Below are 22049 nucleotides of genomic sequence, written 5' to 3' on the forward strand. Positions count from 1 at the left end.
GGGTATTATTATTATTTCATATTATTAGTGTAGGCATTTTTAAAGGTAAGGTAAGGTAAGTAGTACAAGTTATCTCTATATATTTGATTTATGTGTAGGCAAAAACTTTCAAATCTAGCAACTTAACGACTAAAAATGTTTCACTTTTAAACTTTTACAAAAAGCAGGCAAAATTGGTATCTCAATGCATAAATTTAAGTGTACATACAATAAATTCGAATCGTTGACGATTTGGTAACTCTCTTTCTTCTTTCATTCTCTTCAACTGTCTTCCTACTCTCTTCTCTTTTATTTCATTCTTTCTCTCAGTTTCCTTGTTCGTGCTTAAATTCGGCAATGGAATGTAAAGCACTTTGTTTGGGGATAAGAAAAAAACTCAAGCAATAAAAATATAAAATAATAAGAATAACTAAAAATAAAATAAAAGAATTGTTTAATGTTTTTTTTGAGATTTTTTTTGTTGTTGTTTTAATTTGTAATTGGTAATATCGTTTTAAACATAAAGTATAGAGTGTGCAGAGTTACATTAAATGTTGTTCAGCTTGTGCTTTGTTTCTCTCGCTGCATAATTAACAAATTAAAAATTAATAATACAATACAAATCAAATTGTTGTGTGTAGAGTGGTGTTTTGATTACAAAATTATAATAATAAAAAACGGAAAACATGCGAGTTTTTTTTTTGTGTTGAGAATTTTTTCGTTTTTTGTTGTTTTTTTTCTTCGGTTTTTTGTTTTTGTTTAAATAATACACTGGGTATGCAAAATATCCACTACTACAACTTTAGTGTTCGTATCTTTTCGCTTCTTTTTAAGTAAATTGGAGGAACGTATGCTGCGTATACAAATCATGTCTGTGTATCTGGTGTATGTGTGTGTGTGTTGGAAGTGCACCTCTAGAAGCAGCACCCAAGAGTTGACAGTATAAAAACACATAAATTCTAGTATCTAGATTATTCAATTATCTTTTTTATGTTTTTTGTTTGTGGTTAGCAATCCATTCATCATTGAAACAATCATTCATTTTTTTGGATTTTCATGGATTAGTTTTGTTTTTTGATTGGAAATATGTTGTATTACGTGTTAGAATGCCGACTACGAGCTACTTTTTATAATTGTTATAACCATTATTTCTTTTGTTTTTCTTCTGTGTTTTTCTGCTACACGTACACCACAATTATTATTTTTTTGTTTGCATAAATGTTTATAGTTTTATATCATTTTTTTTGTTGTTCGTTATATTTTGACATTTTTTTTTGTGTTTGTGTGGATAAAAGTTTTATGCTCATTCTTTTGTTTTCTTTTTTTGCGTGATTTATGATTTATTCGTTTTTATTTTATTTTTGCGCTCCAAAAAAAGATTCTCTCGTTGTTGAACTTAAATAGACACATTACAAATTTCGTTGAACACATGAGCAAACAATAACAGAGCGTGAGGAACAATTGTAATCATATGTATGTAAAAAATTGTGCAAAATGAAGAACTACTCGTATATAAATAAAGTAAATGAGCAAAAATTGCGAGCACACAGATTATTAAGAAAAACCTTTACACAAAATATATTGTATATATATATAGCAAATATCGTTTTGTTGTTGTTGGAGCAGAAGGAACAGCAGGCGGAGCAGAGAAGAAGGGGGCGTGTGTGTCGTGTGTTGATGATCGTGGTAGGTCGCTTGATAGGTTCTTATTTTTGATTTTCTTTTTTGGCTGGGCTGGTTTTGGAGGAGGCGCGGCATTTAGGAAAGAAATAAAGTGGACGCTCCACTGAGCCACAACTTGGATTGTGTTTAGTTGTTGTTGTTCTTTTGTTTTTTTTTTGCTGTTGGTTGTTGTTCTCGTCGCATTCATAGCAATACAATACTTTCGCCTAATATGTTTATAATATTAGCAAAGTAGTTTATTTTTTTCTTCGCATTTCAACTTCGTTTCATCCCACAACATCATCATCATCATCTTCGTTCGTTCATTCATCATCTACTACACATCTGTTTTAGCTGGTGTCCAGTCCAGGTCTCTCAATTTAAAAGTCAAGCAACGCCACCTCAGCAGCAGCTGTTGGTTGTTGTTGCTGTTGTTGCTCCACCAACGCTTCCTGCGCCGCCTCAAGCAACTCATCGTGATGCAGTCCATTGCCATTGTGGCTAAGCAGCTCCTCCTTGCCATTGGCAGCAACAACATCAGCAGCAGCAACCGCTTCAGTTGCTGTTGCTGGCTCGGCAACTGTTGTTGTTTCGGCTGCTGTTGCCGCTGCTGCCTTGGCTGGTGTGGTGCCCGATGCTGGCCTCTTGATCTTCAGTCCAGCTGGTGCCGGCGACGTCTTGCTGGCTGCAGTTTCTTTGGCTTTCAGTTTAAGCGGCGATCCGCTGGAAGCGCTGCTCTTCAACGGCGACGACTTGCGCTGTGCAGCAGCTCCAGCTGCTGCTCCAGTTCCGTTGGTTGCCGACAACAGCGAGCGACGCGCAGTGCTGGCGCCGCTTGCTGGTGCCGAGTGTGTAAATTTGGGTGCCGGACGTGCCGTGAAAGTCTTTGTAGTGCTTGTTGTTGTTGTCGTAGTTGTGGTTGTTGCTGTTGCATTGCTGCTGCTGCTGGTGGCAGACTTCAGCCGATTGCTGCTGGTTGTGCTGCTTGTTGTGCTGCTCTTGGTCACACCATTGGCCAGCGGTTTGCTGGGACTGCGTGCTCCAGTCGCAGCACCTGTTGTTGGCGGCTTGCGCAGCGTCGAACCAACTGCGCTGCGTGGCGACGGCACCTTCGGCTTGGCAGCTCCTGCTGCTGCAGTGGTTGCTGCTGCTGCTGTGGTTGCTGGCTTGCTGCTGGCGGACAGCAGCAGCCGCGACTTGGTTGCAGTTGTGCCATTGCTGGCTGCAGTTGTGCTCGTTGCCGGCTTGCGTGCTGTTGTCGCTCCACTTGTGGCTCCTACTCTGGCTGCTGTTACGCCAGTCTTGCTGGCTGCCGGCTTGCTGGCGGGTGCCGTAGCTGGGCGTGTGCTTGTCGTGGTGCTGCTCAGTGTTCTGGGTGCCGGTTTGCCAGCCACATTGCTGGCCGAAAGCGGCTTGCGAGTTGTCGTTGTGCTCGCCGGCTTAGCAGCCGACGATGCTGTTGTGGAAGCTGTGGTCTTGGCAGCGCCTGTGGCGGGCGCTGTGCGTGGACGTGGAGCAGCGGCTGTTGTCTTGGCTGCAGCTGTCACACCAACTGTCGTCTTCTTGGTGATAGTCGAAGCACTTGCTGCGGCTGGCTTCGCCTTGGCCGCCGCTGTTGTGGCTGAAGTTCTGGCGGCTGGCTTCTTGGCAGCGTCACCAGGACTTGCCTTGGGCTTGGCCTTGGCTGCGGCAGTTGCACCGGCAACGGCAGCCACAGCTGTTGCCGCAACAGCAGCAGCCACAGCAATCTCAGCCACAGGCGTCTCCTCAGCGGGCTCTGCAGGCTTAGGTTGCTCCACTTCGGCCAGTGGCTCAACAGCTGGCTCTGGGGTCTCAGTGCTGGCCACGCCATTTGTATAGGGAGCAGCAGCAGCAGCAGCGATTTCAGCCTCGATCTGCTTGGCGTACGCTTCCTGCTCCAGCTGCAATTGCAGTGCTTGTGCTTCCTTCTGTGCCTCCAGCTGCTTGAGCTGCTCCTCCTCCAGACGCTGCTGTTCCTCCAGCTGCTGTTGCTGCAGACGTTGCTCCTCCTCCAACTGCTGCTGTTGCAGACGTTGCTCCTCCTCCAGCTGTTGCTGCTTCAAGCGCTGCTCTTCCTCCAGCTGCAGCTGCTGCAGACGTTGCTCCTCCTCCAGCTGTTGTTGCTGCAGTCGCTGCTCCTCCTCCAATTGCTGTTGTAGCTTCTGCTCCTCTTCGAATTCCTGCTGGCGACGACGCTCCTCCTCCTGCTGCTCCTGCAGACGCTGTTCCTCCTCGAGTTGACGCTCACGCAGACGCTGCTCTTCCTCCAGCTGCAACTGATGCAGACGCTGCTCCTCCTCCAACTGTTGCTGTTGCAGACGCTGTTCCTCCTCCATTTGCTTCTGCTGCAAAAGCTGTTCCTCCTCCAGCTGCTGTTGATGCAGACGCTGTTCCTCCTCCAGTTGCTGCTGCTGCAGACGCTGTTCCTCCTCCAACTGCTGCTGGTGCAAACGCTGCTCTTCCTCGAGCTGATGTTGCAGTTGCATTTGCTCCTCCTCCAGCTGTTGGCGCTTTTGCTCCTCCTCCAGTTCGGCATCAAAGTGCGAAGTGCTTGTCACCTGCTCTTGATCCAAGCCAAACAGTTGCTCCTGCTCTTGACCGAATGGATTGGAGGCTGGAGCGCGCTCCTCTTGGTCGTGAACTTCATAGCCGGTAGCTGTATCGAAATCAGCATATTCCACCTGCAAAACAAGTAAAAGGAAGTTTCATTAAAATCTATAGTTGAATGAATATTATTATGCAATAAGATACTATTCAAAGGTGAAACATTTGCCAGCAAATTTGGCAACTCTAACTGCTGCAGACACAGATATTTAAAGACGAAAAGACGCGGACGGGCAGACAGCAATAAACGCTGAGTTTTACCACAACTCTATTATATGTACATCTATTATATGTATCTAACTAAACCAGGACCATTGTAAGAAAATTTCACAGCTCTAACTTTTGTAAACTCTGAGATTTAATAGACAATCCACGCAGACAGACAGACAGCAAACATATTTGCTGACTTTGCCACATAGCTATTATACATCCGGCATAAATTATATAACTACAACCTGTCTTACTAAACCAGGACCATTGTCAGCAAATTGTGTAGCTCTAGCTGCTATAGACAGCGAGTTTTAAGTGTTAACAAGGGCGGACAGACAGGCAGACAGACAGACAATACAACTGCTCACTTTAAACTATTGCACACATTGCCATCAAGTTATTATTCACCATTTTGTTCCAGCTGACAAATCTCTTGAAGCAACACTTGGCTGCAACATCATTCACAATGAATTTGAAATGTTAATACCCCCAGCAGATGATGCTCAGAATGATGATGATGATGATGAGAATGACTAACAACAATATGCCGAAAAAAAACAAAGGCCATGCTATGCAATAGCAACAACATTTGGACTGTGTCTGGCTGTCGTCTTCTTCACGCACAGACAATATCGACATCACCATCATCTCCTCCCACTCCTACTCCTACTCCTCCTCCCCCACTGCGTGTTCGCGCTGTTAAATCGATAAATGCAATGAGCCGGCACATGGCACTGTGGAGATGGAGATGGAGTAAGAGAGACGTCTTCATTTTCGGCTCGGGGTTAAAATATAAAAAAGTTTCGAGACTATGGTGTGTTGTATCTTTTTATTTCTTAGCGTCTTCTGTTTGCAATTGTGCGTCAAGAAATTTGTACTTATGGTGTTATATGTTATATATCGTGTCTGCTGTCCAACTGTCTGCTGTCTGTCGCCTGCTCCGCAGAGTGCAAGCTGCTGTAAAAATAGCAGCTACCCAACCCAACCCAAAGTAACATACTACAAGTATCAAATGCAGACTCGACACTCACAAGTTGTATTTATGGTTGCGGCCATGCCAGCGAGAATAAATCACTAAAACCAATGAATGTTTTCCAGCTAAATAAACGGGAAATTCCTCTTTGCCGAATGACTAAGAAGTCGCAGCAGCAGCGGCAATATCAATAAAGTAAAAAACACAAAATATACAAGAGAACCGAGTGAAAATCTATTGCACCCCAAAGTACTTTGCTGTTTTCCAGTTAAGTGAAATGAGCAATTTTTTTGGACGAGAAATAAAATGTTCATTTCCATTTTCCGCGCAGTGTTATCTTAATGTGGCTTGGCTAATCTACAAAAAAGTAATTGACACTGTTTTCAGCTGAGGCAGATGAATTGGGCATGGCCCCGTGAAGTATGCTATAAAAATGAAAAGTCAAGAGGAAGAGCGACATAATGAGGGAGAGAAATAGAGTATGAGTGAAGGAGTGTGTAGTGCAGCAACATCCCCAAGTTCAACGCAGGGCGCAGGCGACAGATTCTGCTCGTCAGCTGTGCGAGGGTTGGACACACGCACACGCATACGCACACTAGCACTCATACATACACATGTGCAAGCACTCAAATTACTAATGCATACGAATTATTATAATGACATCAGCAGCAGCAGCAGCCGCAGTGGCTGAACGAGCTTGTGAAAGTGAGAAAGCAGCAATGTCATGACAGTTGCTTGCTCTGCACAACAGCAACAACAACAACATTGACAACAACGTTGAGAAGAAACTATGTACAGCAAAACAGACTGTGCGATGACATAGCGCGGACAACAAAAACTACAACGAGGAAAAAAAAAACAAAGTCAGATGACAGGAAACGTGTCACTGACTTAGTACTGTGACTTGGCGTTAGTTTTGGCGCTGTCCGAGACAGGGTAAAATACAAAAAAAAAATGTAGCGTTAACATTTTTTCCGGCACTTTTCTTCTAGCACGCAACGCAACTGAGACGCGGAGACCGCAGTCAACAGCAGCAGCAGCAGACGTCGCAGTCGCTTTAAAATGTCATTGACCAGCAAATGCCACCAGTCGGGGCCATTCATTGCTGTTGTAGTTGTAGTTGCTGCTGCGTTGCCGGTGTTTTGTCGGTTTCTGCTGCCCACTTTTGGCCCACTCGCGCAATTGCTGGGCTGGCTTTCTTTTGTTGCTCAAGCGTAATGGGGCTAAAAGTGAGCTGAAGCCGAAAAAAATGAAGTAAAAAGTGAACCGGTTAAAGCGCGGCTTAGTCAGCGTTCTCCTTCTCTTTCGCTCTCTCTCTATCTCTCTGATGAGTCATCATCAGCTGCAGAGAGACCCGCATAATTTGTTAATTAATCAGATAGTCTTAAATTATGCAATGCCATTCTTCTTGTTGCCATTTTTATTTATAAACTTGCAGTCGAGCCTCCTCCCACACTCTTCCTCCCTCCCATTGTGCGGCGATAATTCTTTGACATTTTATCAGCACACAAAAAAAAAGATGCGTCAGACTTGAAAAACGCTGGCAACGCTGTGACGCCAATTTAGCCGGCCGGTTTATTGGCAAATCGCTTTAACGTGTTGCTGTTGCTCTTTTGCAAAAAACTGTTTTTTGCCAACGCAAATTCAATATATGTGTTTAAGTTTATCAATGACTGTGCCTGTGTATATATGCTCGAGGTTACCGATTTAAGTGCATGACTTTTCTATTATTGACAAATCATTTTGGCACTCTAACCGAACAATAGAGCGGTGCTAAGCAGACCTCACTCTCTGCATCTCTCTCTCGTTCTCTCTCAAGCAAATACAACAATGAACGCACTTTTTCATTGACGCCGACGTCGCTGCTAGTGGGTGAGTGTGACTGCGACTGCGACTGGTGACTGTGTATCTATCCTTCACTCGCACACGCTCATGCTCATTGAATCTTTTGCTCTCTGTTCGCAAATTCTTTTGCTTGTTTTTGCCGAAAAAGCAAAACAAAACGCAACGATGACATCAACATTATTGTCTTCTCTTCTCACATAAACACAAATACACAAACACATGCATACACACCGCGAATTTTAATGTTGATAATTGTGAAAAGTGCGCAGCAAAAGAAATTGCACGAACGCCGCTGTTGACGTCAGCTGTGTGTTGTGCAAAGAGTGTGTGAGAAAGAGAGAAAGAAAAGTGAGATGGGGAGATGGGGAGAACAACGCAAGGCTGATTGCTGATCAAGATCAACAGCACACTGTGGCGAGAGAGTTGTTGTTTTTGTGTGCTACCGTGCAAATTGCTGAAAATTCAAAAAAAAACCTACAAAAATTGTGCCATAAACAACAACAAGCAGCACAGCACAGCAGCACATACACAAATCAAGTTCAACAGATGGCGAGCATTTGCATTTCGGCTGCCCATGGGGGCCGCGCTGTCGTAGTGTGTACGTTGTACATTGAGCCAAGCAGTTGACTATAAATTTTCAACGAATCCAAAATGGCACACACACACACACACACACACCAACAACAACAACGGCAGTAGCAGTAAGACAATTTATAGAGTCGCAAATTTTGCACAAATCCAACAAATCACTTGTATTGAGTCGTCGACGTTGCGGTCGTCTGACATGGCTCGTTAGAAATCCAAAAGTGGGCAACCCAAGCGACGACAGTGACCATTAAGCGCTTACAAATATGGCCATACAGTTGGCAGCTAGGCAGGCAGGCAGGCAACGCAGGGTCTAACTGTTTTTGGCCATACGCACACTTACGATATGCACATAATAATAACAATAAAATAGCTAAATGCTCAATAATGCGTAGAGAGCGTACAATCAAATGACTAACCATGCGCTGCGCTGCGCTGGGCGGTGACAGCAACCAACAACAACAACATCAACGACCGCAGCAATAAAATACAATGCCAAATTAAGCACGACAGACAGCAGGCAAAGACTTCTCTTTTTGCACATGTGTGCGTGCCTATGTAATTTCTATTTTTAACGTTTAAACGTTTGGCCACACTGTCAATATAGTAGTCGTCGATGACAAAGCCCAAAGATGCCAAAAACTATTCACTGAGCACACATGCAAATTGCACTCTAGTTTGCTCGCTCTTACGCTCTTGTTTGTGTTTGGTGAACACGAAGAATAGATTCATCTTTGGCTCACTCTCTCTTAGTAACTGTGCTATAATAAGCACAGCATTGCACTACAATGTTACTGTTACTGTAACTGTTAGTCGCTTGCTACATATTCATGCTAATGATGTTGAAATCGTACGAGTGTGCAACACAGCAGCAGCAGCTGCAAGTGCGCGCCACATGCCACATGCAATTGCAGCACGCAACATGTTGCAGAGTCTGGCTTTATGGTTTTTTTCTTTCTTTGATGTTTGTCTTCTTCTCTATTTTTTTGGGTAGTAAATTTTGCTGGTAAAGCAACTGTAGCAGCTCATGCTGCACATCATTAATCTTCCAATGTTGATTAATGCACAATTTTATGCTATTTTCATCATCATAGTCTTAAGAGTGTGCTGCAGGCAGCTGAGGCATGAAACCAAACCTAACCAACGCCATGGGGGGGCCGCGCCCCTTTTGTGTACTTTAATAATTATGATTCTTTTTTTTGATCCATTTCTTTTCCTATTTTAAATTGATTCTTTTTTCTGTATTTGATTTGATTGCAAAGCGGAAATGACACAAGTCTAGAAAGTGCAGTTCTCTTTCTCTTCTAGCTGCACATTCTACTTTATTCTTTATTTTATTTACAATTCGAATTGTGCTTAGTCATCAGCAACAAATTCCAATCAATTGGGAGCAAACTCAAAAATATAATTTGAGCAATTAGTCAGACAAACCTCTATTCACACTCACACTCACTCTCTCACACCATTCATTCTGTTCCACTCACTCACTCACTGACTAGCTGACTCGACAACTCAATGAATTATGGCGACGCCATTAATGAAAGAATTAATAAGCAATAAAGAAGAAATGAAATACAACTTTAGATACAGAGTAGAGCGCCATATAAAAGTGTGTAGGAAAACCGGCAAATGGCCATGGCAACAGATTTTCGCAAACCGAGGCGCAGACAAAGCACAAACAACAATAACAACAACAACGACAAAAAAGACACAAAAATAGAGCGGAGCGACCCACAAGATTTGCGAAACCAAGTTACACAGCTCAGATCATAATTAAGTTTGACTGTTGTGACGACGATTATGAAGTTATTCGCTGGGCCCAAACTCGACTCAACTCAACGTGGCACGCAACAAGGTATTTTTTTGCAATCAACAAGCAAATAAAAACACCAAAAGAAAAACAAGGCAAATAAAAAAAACCTTTTTTTTTCAAACTGCAAAAGAATAGAAAGTTAATTATGTTTTATTTTTGCGCTGTTCGCAACTCTTGAGAGTTGTAGGAATTTTGTGTTTTTACGTATTTTTTCGCAAGTTTCGAAAGAAAAGCCCAACGCGATGACGATGACGATGTCATCAGTCTGGCTCATTATGAACTTCATAATGAACCTGGCGCACATCGTTTGTTCTGCGGTTGAGAGTTTCAGTTTCGGCATTTTGTTGTATTATGCAGATTGTCTGTCTGTGCTTGGGGAAAATTTGTGAAAGGCTTGTCCAAAAATAAATATGAGAAAAAATCTATTGTAATTTGCTTCAAGAAAACCGCAAAACAACAAATTATTATACGCGACTTGAATTAAAGCCGAAACCGAAGCCGGAAAGTTGCCAACACAAACAATACCAAAGCCTTTAAAAAGGGGGAAAAGGTCTAACCAAACTATAGATACACCAGAAAGATAATACAATTTACATTTGCTGCTCTGATATGGTTCGTGAACTACTGGAATCCAAGACTCTAAATCTTATTGTCTTATTGTCCAGAACTAACGGTTGTTAAATTTCTCATCATCCGACATGATAAATTGAATAATTTCATTTATAATTAAAAAAAAAATCAACTTGAAATCTACATAGAAGTCATAAATACTTTAACAACGTTTCTCACACTGTTGGGTCAGTTAAAAATTAAAGTTTTGTAATAGCAATTAAATTAATCAATTATGCGAATATATTTGAAATGTCTTTCCTGTCAAGTTAGAACTCCTTTGAGCGCTCATCAGTCAAGACAAAAAGAACATCTAATGGGTGTGCTAAATGGAATTGATTTATTAACAGTTTAATGGGATCACGCTTAAATTCGCGAATGGGGATTGGTCGAGTCCAGTCCAGTCCAGTGAAAGGCACAAATGGTGCCCTCGCAGAGATCATCAATAATGCGCGTGGCGCACTCATAAATCGGACCAATGGTGATAAAGATATTTCCACAAATTTGAAGCCATTAGTCTGTGACTGCAGCGGCCAACAACACGGAAAAAACACAGCAAGGTTCATTAAAAAAAACACAACTACTACAATGAAAATCATAATAAAAAAAGAAAAAAGTATAGAAGAGGAAAAACATATTGACGCGCCGACATGAAACAGATTCAACTGCGCTTTTGTGAAAGTATCTGCATTCAACGAATGCGGAGCGCACGAAGAACCAAAAGATACAATTACAATGCGACTCGAACTCGGACTCAGCCACATGAATGGTTAGATATATGTATATATAGATGGATAGAAACATTAGAATGGCGAGCCATGAAATTGGCTGCTTTTGTTGGCCAAGAGTGAGTGAGTGAAATAGACCAACTGCTTAACTGCCAAGAATCTGCAAAATCAAGACTGTTTGTTGTTGTGTGGCAAGGTAGTTTAGACAGATAGATGGATGGATGGCTGGCCGCATGAGGCATATTCATAATAGTGCAAAATATGATATAGACAACAACACACTAAGCGAGAGAAGCGGCCGCGGCTATTTAGAGGCCAAAAGAAATTGTTAATAGCGCAAATGGTAATGGTAATGGTAATAAAAAAACACCTGGTCGCTGCTGTTGCCGCTGCTGCTTCTACACGAACATTGTTTCGGTTTGGCAATTGGCAGAGCCAGCAAACGGAAAACTAAGCCAGGCCCCTCCTCAACTCAACTCAACTCCACTTGAGCCATGCTTTAGTTGTGTACCTTCCCATAGAGCCAAGATACGATTACCAGAGCCAGAGAGTCGCAGTCGCTGTCGAAGTCGCGGCCACTTCTTTTCTTTATGAGTTCTTTAACATTGGCCGTCGACGCGACGCGACGGGGCTGTGGCAATAAGCCTTCGTGGCTGGCTAATGGCCATCGTAGCGGACATTGTCTTTGGCCCAATGCTTTACAGCTGAGCCGAGAGTGCAGTGTGTGAAATATCGAAATCTATTCAAGAGGCACGACAGCAGCCAACACACACAAATGCAATTCGAAAGTCAGTTAAAAAGAACAACAAAACTGTCCCTCTGGAACATCCTTTGCTTTGCCTCTTGTCGTAATATTTTCGACAACGTTTCGTTCTACGTTTTACGATTAATTAAAGTAAATTGACCTACAGGTTGTAGTTGTAGTTGTACTCATAGTTGTTGTTATTGTTGTTGTAGTAACTACAAGAGAACTGAGAAACCGGTTCGACATCATATTCATCATTCCAAGAAATTTTTGCACAACTCTTCTTTTTTGTTTTTTGTTTTATGAGCAACATGAGCCGAGCATGAAAACACCAAAATCGGTGGGCCGAACTCTGCTTAACGTTTACTTTATTTATAGCATTTATGCTGTATTTGCTGCCCCAGTTGTTTGCTTCAGCACTCAGTTGCGCCCTGTGTGGCTTTTCTTTGCCTCAGCTTTGCCTCGTAACTCAGCTAAAATTAGTTGTGCTTTCTTTTGCTTCGACTACTTCGACTTCAAGTATTATATCATAACTCAATTTTTATCATCGACCCCGCCTGGGCTTTGAGTATGATTAATTGAATGTTAACTGTTTTGCTGCGATTGCGATTAATAATACCCCCAAAGCTTTCCTGCAGATATGAAAGTTCTGTGCACTCACAGGCACAACAAACTACTATTATTGTATTTCAAACTGTTTCAGGCCATGCCGTCATCTAAATTAGTCATATTAAAGGCACTTATAAATAAGAATGCCCACGGGGGCTGCTCTCAATGGAATGTTTTCAAAGTTTAGATTGCATTTCCTATACTAAGTAAAGTTTTTCAACTACACCTTTCGCTTAAGTGAGCCTTGAGGTCACTTCTAAATGGCTGTCAGAGAGACACACGCAAATTGTTGTACAACTTGATCCTGAGGCAAAGATTTTCATGTGACAAACTCGAGGAGGAAATGAGTGTGAAAAATGCATGCTGGAAAACAAGTTGGCCAAGATGGATCGTCCGGCTGAGAAAATCTTGTCTGCCTGGCTACACAAAATGACTTTCAATTAACAACACTTTTGGAGGAGCACTTGGCTGTGACACCCCAGAGCAGCAGGCAGCAGGCAGTAACGATTAAAGCCTATTTATAAAGACGATGTAGACAATATGAATGCAGCGGGAGCTGGACTGCCAGCAACTAAGGAGCTGGACTGGGAGCTGTGGGAGCTGGGGAGCTCTGTTCTTGGCAATTTCTGTGCCCGCCTGTCGTCTGACAAGAGGCATCAGCCTCAGGGATGTGTCAGGATGACACAGGGTGACAGGGGTGTGAGCAGCCAACAGTCAGCGGCTGACAGTCAACTGAGTCAACTGCAACAAGCGCTGCAGGGGCCACAAAATGCATTGCCGCATTTTGTCTCCCATTTTAGTAATTATTTTTACATATTTTCTACGTTGTTTCTCTTATTTTTTTTTTGTTTTTTTTTGTGTTGGTTTTGAAAAGCTATTGAACTTGGCACAGGCTTTGCATTTTAAAAATTAAAATGTACATGCAGAGAACATGCATAAATTTCATTTGTAAAAGATGCAAAAAAAAAGGAAAAAGAAAGAGAAATAAAAGAAGCAGGAAGCAAAAGAACGAAACGAGCGAATCATCTGTATCTGCAATATGCGAGCGTTGCAAGCGAAAGTGTCGCCTACAAATACACACACACATTGTCCACACACACTCACACACATATGGCAATATAAATTTAGATAACGCATACAGATAGACTGGGAAAAAAGAAAGAGCGAGAGCAAGACACTGCACCAAAGGCAGCCGCATAAAAATAAGATATTGTATCTGCAAGATAAAAAGCACTTCAGCTGCTGCTGTAGCTGCTGCTGTTGCCATTTCTTTTGAACTGCAAAATGTAAAATGCTGCAATTAGACGCCGCAATCGTTGTCAAGTGCTCCGACTCCGACTCGAGGCTCCACAGCCCCCATCTTCAGTTCCAGTTGCAACAGCAACAACATCTTCAGACGTGTGCTCTTGCCTTTTTGGCAATCAACTTCAGTCAACCCACACAGCACACAGCACACAACAGGCAACTGGCAACTGGCTGGCAACGGCAATCATATTGCAGCAAGATTTCTTGCCGTCGTCTTGAGTCGTCTCGCAATTGTTCTGCTTTTGGCTTTTTGGGGCCTCCTCGTCGCGACCGCAAAAATGAAACTCGTTTTGTTCACACACACACACACACACACACACACACACACACACACACACACACACACACACGATCACAATCACACAGAGTTGGCAAAAACTCTTGTATATTATTTACCAACTCTGTCTGACGCCTGCCTGCTTTATTTTATATTTTTTTCCTTTTTGCATTTAGGCTGAAATTGGGCGTCAGTTGGATTACATACACGTACACTGAGAGAAATATAACTACCTAAATATTGGAATCGAATTTCAAAGCGAAGATAAATTTTGAATTTTTGCATTTAATACCCTTGCTTTCATATAACAATTTAAATAGTCAACAAAACATATTCTATAAAGATATATAAGACATTTTTATATTATTTTGTAATTTATATAAATAAATCAAGAATTCTGTCTTTAAAATTTGTTTGTTTTCTTTGTATAGTATAACAAAAATAAAGTTTAGTATTTCTCATTATTTATTAATTAAAAAAAGGGTATCCTTTGATACTTTCTCATTACATTCATAAAAATAAAATATGAAATTTCTTTTCCATTAAAAGAAAAACAATATTTATGTATAAATAAATGCGCTTTGATAAAAAGCGATTTTTTTTAGTACTTTCTCATTACATACATACATATATAAAAATATAATATAAAATGTGTATTGCATTAGAGGAAATACAATTTGTATATATAAATAAAAGCGCTTGAGTAAAAAGGGCTTTTTTTTAGCACTTTCTTATTACACTCATAAATATATTATATAAAATTTGTATTGCATTAGATGAAAATAAATTTGTATATATAAATATATTTAAAGATTAAATAAACTTTTTTCAAATAGAAATAATAGGATTGACATGTATTATTAGAGGAAAATAAATTTGTATATATAAATATATATAAAGATAAAATTAACTTTTTCCAAATAGAACTAATAAGATTAACATGTATTATATCTAATAAATTATATTTTTCTTTTTAGTATCCACATTTTATTTGTTTGCCATGCAAATTTTCTCGCTGTGTACGCTCACAGACATGTCTATATAGACGACTCGTACTTAGGTGGGCAGACGAGATACAGTACACACAACATACACACACACACACACACTGTTGCCGTCTCGTCGTTGCGGTATCGGTAACTCATTCCCTCCTAAGCACTTGTCCGTGTGGGCAGACGAGGCTGGGCGTAGGATTGGCGACGCCAAATGCGCTTACCGAGCTCGGATCAAATCGGACCACCCGTTGCCCCAAAAACTGCATGAGATGGCAACAGTAAGTGTAAGAGCAATGAGTGGCGCTTATAGCAAACATAGCAACAAAAGCAACAATCACAACACAAGCAACAAAAGTATATGTATGTGTCTTTGTGAACTAAATTACATACGAAAAAGTGAAGAAGCAAAAAATTTTAATTGAGTTAATAATCTTAATGGATTTTCAGACTTAATTACCAGTTTGAGCGCCTCTATCGAGCCTCTTTGTTGCCTGCTGTTTTATTATTATCATTACTATTATTCTTTCTACTTATTTTTTTTTTGCTTTTACTGTTAGCATTTTCGTTGAAGAGTTTTTGGCACAGTTTCATTTTAAACACGCAAGAATTATCTCATTGTTCGCTAAGCGTACACAATTTTGTTCCATTCTTGTAAGCATTATTTCAACATAACAGAATCACAATAATTGTTCTGTTAAACACTTATTTATCTTGCCATTACCCCGAGTCTAATGTTAACTACTCTCGCGTACATAATTACAAGATTAAATCGCTTAAAAAGGTCTTCAGCAGCCACACATGTCATTCATTTAGTTAAATTGCGTGATTCATCTAGCTAGACGAATCTTACTCACATTTTGAGAGAATTATGATATAATAAAAGGCTAAATAAAACCTCATTTCCCCCATTCACAAACACATATGCAAATTGAAATTCTTTTTTTTTTTTTTTTGTATAATATCTTAAATATGCATACGTCGAGTATATACATATATAAATATATTTATTTATTCAATTTGGCCTCTCTGATTCAGGTAGTCTATTTTAAATATTTTTACAACAAAACAAAACAAAAAAACGTTCCCTTTTTTTCGCTTTTTGTTGTCCGTCAAATGTCATAAACAATTCAAATTGTTATGGAATTCTCTGGCAAACGAGAGATGAGCATTGGGTTCTCTGCTGTTGCTGTTGCTGTTGCTGCTGACGATGCTAATTTATGTAAATTGCACAAATTTTAATTAAACACAAGTTTAAACAAATGTCATGCGAATTGTGGCGAAAGTTTGCAGCAACCACAAACAGCAACAATTGCGAATCGAAACAATAAAAAACCATTCAGAATTTGTAATTATATTCAGTAGTTTTATGAATGTTGTGTGTGTGGGAATCTAAACCTAATAGACTGAGTCATCAGACAGACGCGTGAATCTGATTATGCCATTAGTTTGTTTGCAATCGCTTTATCAATTCGCTGTTGTTGTTGTTGTTGCTTTGTAGAATCTCGTTGCACCTACATATATGGAATTTTATCGCCTGACTAGCGCCATTTGATTTTATAAATAAACATCGTGATAACGGCGACAACGGCAAAGTGCAATCGACAAAAAAAGCTAAAATGAGCATCATGTTGATTATTTGATTATTTTCCTAATAATGTGACTTAACAGCGTGCCAGGCATTCAGCTAACATTGCCGCTAATTGGCAGCGCCTGACTGCCTCTCTGCCCCTTCTTTCTGCTTCGCAACTTATCAAGAAATCCCCATGCACATCCACAACAACAAAAAAACACTTAAATGTTTTTTTGATAAAATGCGGGCAGCGCTGTTTTGGTTTTGTTTTTGTTTACAAAGTCGCCTTGGACTCTCTTGAGGCGCGCATTGGTGACAAGCTGTCTGTTACGTTGTTAATTTGTTGTTGCTTCTGCTGTTCTCGTAGTAAGCGAAAATAAACAATACACAATAAATTGATGGTCGACACGACACCGAAATCAAAACCAAAATCAAAGACACAATTATAAAGGCAAACACAAATTATCGTTTCTAGTTCTGCGTGCACGCGATTTGTTTAGCCAAATTCCAACAAAGTGATAATAAATAAATATAAATGAGAGAAGTAACAAAAAAAGCACAAATCATGTACAGAAATAATATGCAAATTGAGCGGCCAAGACAAAGACGAAAGAGGGGAGACAGCAGCAAGAAGTAGAAAGCGTTTTGTTACAGGCGTAAATTATACACACAACGAAACTCCCACAGGAAGTTCGATAGCAGCAAACAATGCCCAGAGCAACAACAACACCAACACCAACAACAACAACAACAGCAGCAGCAGCACCAGCTCCAGCTCCAGCGTTGACTGCGATGTCGGCGCAAGACAAAAGCACTTGCATACATACGAAAAAAATCATAAAAATTGTGCATGTATTTGGTGTCTGTGTGTGTATGTGCCATGCAAGCGAAAACCGTATATGACCCAATTAAGTGAACCCAACAAGCGCTTGTGTAATTATGAAAGCTTCTTTTGCATCTGTGTGAGTGTGCCTGCCAGTGTATGTGTGTGTGCATTGGAGCTGGTATTTGCAACGAAGCGAAAAGGTTGCCACTCTTGCCGAAGTTACTCTTTCGCTGCTGTTGCTGTTGTTTTTGTTGTCGTTATTGTTGTTGCTGGTCATGCAGATTGCAGACACCAGCGAGAGAGAGCGCAAGGCGAGAGCGAATTGAGTTTCGAACAGAGCTTTGTGAGTACATACACACACTAGTGTGTATACGTACATAGAAATGCATTAAGCCGAATCGTTGACCGCAAGCAGCACAAAATCCAATTGGAACGGAAATCAAATGCCAAAGGCATTAACAAGCACTAAAGCTAAAGCAGCAACAGCAACAACAACAAAAAGACAGAATAACGACAGCCAGCCACAGCTCAAATGGTGACAATAATATTTTTTCTTAGCACCAAAGGTCAACAGCATAAAGTGTAAAGTACTATACAGAAAAGAAAAAAAATATACTGAAGGCAAAACAAAAGCCGCAATAAAGAGAGAGGAAGGGGCAATAGGCAAAAGGGCAATAAATAAATACACAAGCAGCAGCAACAACCCTTAGGATGCCCTTAATTGTTTAAAAATGGAGTTTAAAGTACATACAAAGCCACACACACACCCAGGCACACTCACACATTTAGTTCTAATGAAAACCCCACCCAAGACCCGCTTAAGCTTTGCCTACACTAAACACGCACACTAGCAAGCACAACCCAATCGAATACACACACACATATATATAGAGGGCGCATGTGAAAAGCACTTGCGAGTCCTGTTGAGTGTCTGCGAACGGAAACGTGTAGAAAGGCAAGTGAGAGAACGAGCGAGCGAGTGAGCGAGTTAACGGAACACACCCCAGCCCTGAAAATGCAATAACACCAATAGAGAGAGTGAGAGCGGCACAGTGAGAGAGGGGCGCCAAATGCATGCAGACAGCTGTCTATAGCTGAATGTGTACGTGTATGTGTAGACACAAAGAAGTATACCAACAAATTTAATGATTTCTCGTGCTTGGCCCAGGTGAGAAGGCGACGTGGACAAGGACACGCATGCAAGCAGCCGAGGGGCAAAGAAAGGAGCAGCACACAGAACGGAAACTGAAACGGAGACAGCTCAAAAATTAACACACAGGACCTCGACGAATTGTGAATTCAGGGTGCAGGACAATTGTCGAGTGTATAATGACGTTTTTGACAAATGCGCTGCCAAAGTGAGTCATTCTCCAGCTAGAGATGGGCGTGCGCCTTAGTGATGGGCGTGAACCGTGACTACGTGACAGAGCTTTCTTATTTGCTTTTCCCGAAAATACAGCTGGCTTTTTCTCTTTTACTTTCGCCGAAAAGACAGCTGGCTTTTCTTATCTAACGCTGTGAAAAATGGGGCGGACTATTCTGACTTGATTTGGCCAAACTTTTTAAAAGGTTTTGGCGTATTTTCTTATTAGCTTGTGTATTTTTTCATTGAACCTAAGCCAGCTAAAAATATGAAAAGCTTTAAACAAAAATCTCAATTTATATCGATCAATCTCCCTATATAACGATTTTAGTTTTCCAATTGGATGAAGCTGAAAACGTGGTTGAATTTTTCTATGTGAAGAAGATAAATTTCTTAAGGAGTTTAGCAAAAATACTGTTTTCATACGTGTTATTCATAAATGTTAATAAGTTTTTTTATTCCTTTTATCCCACATTGCAAACAAAATATCAACTTTCAATAATTGAAAATCAAAAACGTGGCTGGATTTTCTAATTTGAGTTAGTTACAAAGGCAAGTAATCTTATTAGACAAGGCATTGCAATAAAAGATAATTGAAAAGAACATAGATCTTGTAGTCCCTTGGGGGGAAACTCACCTGGGATGGAACACCGGCATTGAGGGTGTTTTGAATGTTCTCGGACTCCACAAGCAGCTCCTCTTCAACTGGATTCTGTTGCTGCTCCTTTGTCTCCTCCACAAGATGCTTCTCCTCGGTGGAAGTGGACAACGGGGAAGGCGTAATGTCGACAATATCAGCCTGCTCTGGCTCTGGCTGTAGTTCAAGTGTGGGTGCGGTTTCAATGTCATGGTGCGGCGAATCCTCGAGAGGACTAAACGGTGCACTGGTGTCCAGCAGCAGACTCTGTTCGTGCTCGAGGTTGACATCGCTGGCGAAGGCAGCGGCATCGCTCGAGGTGTGCTCCAGATAGAACGAGGCCTGCATGGGATCAACTGGTTGATTCAGTTGATGCTGATGCAGCTCCTCGATGGAGGGTGACTGCGAGACGAGTTCCTTCTCCTCCACATTGAGCAACTCCTTCTCCTTGAGTGGCTCCTCGCTAGAACTTTGCTGTGGCAGCGGCTGCACCGAGTTCAGAATATCCTCAATGGAAGCATTCGAGATGGATTCACCACCATAAATAGATTGCTTCATGATGTCATCGTTGAACTTGTGTTCCACTTGTTGTTGCTCTTGTGGCTCCAAGTCTAGATCAGCATCCAAATCAACGCTGGTCTCGGGTCCATGATCAAGACGCGGTTGCTGCTCCTGATCTTGCTCCTGTTGATAAACACTGCCACCATTCTGCAACTCGTTGGCATCGGGGAAAGTGTCATCCTCCAGCTCTAGCTCATGAGGGCGCTGAGCGGCCTCATCGTCAAACTCACGCTCATCGGGCAACGCAATTGTGTCCATGTTGCAGTCCCGGGTTCCCTTTCGGGGACTTTCGGCCACCAGATCATCGGCCAACAGTTGACGGCCCAAGGTTTGCATGGGATCCGCAATGACTGCATTGGGAGCCGGCGATGTAGGCTGCGAGCCAAAGTGCGGAACAAACTCAACCGCATTGGGATTGAGCTGTGAATGTGACTCCAACTCGGACTCAACGGGATCAGCGTTCTCCTTGTTATCGAAGAACAAGGGTTGCGAAGTGACAGGTGGTTCAACTGGCTCCGGTTCTGCTTCCGGTTCCTGTTGATGCTCGCTGAGACTGCTGGTGCCATAAGTGGTGGCCACCGAGCTCGGCTCCTCCTCCTCATCCTCATGGTCGTGAGGCAGCAGCTGCTCCTCGGCTTTGTTGGGTAGCAGCTCAGCTGCTTCTTCTTCTTCGTTGGCTGGCTTAACTTCGCCAGTGGTAGACGTTGTTGTTGTCGTGTTGGAGTTTGTTGAAAAGTCACCATCATTCTTAATCACCTCGACTTCATCTTCTTCTTCCTCGTAGGCACGAAAGACGACAGCACTGCCACCGTCGACGCCGCTGCCAACGCCATTCCCTAGAGTCAAGTCCATGCCGAGAGACATGTAAGCGTCGCTGCTGCTGCCGACGCCGTTACCGTTGCCAATACCATTGCCAACGCCAACACCGAAGGCGACGTCAACGTCAGCGTCGACATCGACGTCGTTAAACTTTTCGCCGTAGCCGCCGTATTGTTGCTGTAGTTGCTGCTGGTGCTTTTCGCTCTGCTGCACTTCTTTATATTTCCATTCTTCTTCGTCGTCGTGCTCAGCATCGTGTTCGCCACTCTTGGGACCGATGTTGGCCACCAACTCAGCAGCCACGACGTCGGCAGCATTATTGCCGGCGTTGTTGTTGCTGCCAGCGTTTTGCAGACTCTCCTGATTCAGGCGATTTTGCAAAAAGTTGTCAAAGTGCGCATTATCCTCGTGCTCCATTTTTATACTTTTTTCTTCTTTCTTTAGCAGCTGCTCTTCTTCTTCGTGTTAAACTCTTGCAAATCTGCGTGTTCGCTCTTTTTTTGTAATTATATCTGGTTCGTTGTTCTATCTTATTTGAATTTTGGCAAAAAAAGATTTTGTTGTATGTGGTGAATTATTTGTGTGCTGCTCGGCTGCTCAGTCAATCGTCGTTGTGATTCACACACGCCGCTTCTTGCTGCTGCTGCTTGCTTCTTGGCCTCTTCTTTCTTGCAAATTCTCCTCCTTTTGCTGCTGTCGTTGTGCCGCACCACTGACATACACATGCACACACACGCTCACACAGAAACACACGCACACGACACGCTCACAGAAACAGCCGCCAATCACGAATATGCTTCTTCTTTTTTGCGCAGTCCTGATTCCCCAACAAATGTGCACACTCACACACACAAGTTAGTTACTCTGACTTTTAACGCGAACGCACGCACAAATTCAATATTTTATGTTTTTTTATTGGTTTTATTAACAAACAGTTCAACGCAGTGTAAAATGAAAACAATTCGCAATTTCAACTTTTTGTTTTAGTGCTTTCAGTTAATTTTTGAAATTCACTTTTGCCGACCGATTCTTGCGCGCAAACGACCTTCCAGCTTTAAAACAGAATTCACAATGCGTCGTGCTATCGAACTGATCGCAGCGTGACCACAATTCCCATTTCAAAATGGTGCTATTTTGCGTTCGAAATATACCACTTCGATCTGGTAACATTTCAAAAAAAAATGGCGCACCTCCTTAAATAGCATTTGTAAGTGGTTGAAATTAAAATACCAAGGAACCAATAAAAAATCATTCTACTTACAAATTTGTTAAATGAAAGTAGCAACTTGTGTTATACAAAGAGAGGCATATCA

At 41.8% G+C, this 22049-nt stretch overlaps 1 protein-coding gene across 1 annotated transcript; it reads right to left on the reverse strand.

Annotated features, from left to right (window-relative positions):
- Positions 1–908: 908 nt before the first annotated feature.
- On the reverse strand, positions 909–21807 carry LOC132784016 (205 kDa microtubule-associated protein). Its single transcript, XM_060789377.1, has 2 exons — positions 19357–21807; positions 909–4343 (listed from the first exon to the last, which is right to left on the reverse strand). Exons 1-2 carry the CDS (start codon positions 21151–21153, stop codon positions 2022–2024), a joined length of 4119 nt encoding a protein of 1372 aa, XP_060645360.1. The 5' UTR covers positions 21154–21807; the 3' UTR covers positions 909–2021.
- Positions 21808–22049: the final 242 nt, after the last annotated feature.

This window comes from Drosophila nasuta, chromosome 2R (assembly GCF_023558535.2).
Source record: "Drosophila nasuta strain 15112-1781.00 chromosome 2R, ASM2355853v1, whole genome shotgun sequence".
NCBI lineage: Eukaryota > Metazoa > Arthropoda > Insecta > Diptera > Drosophilidae > Drosophila > Drosophila nasuta.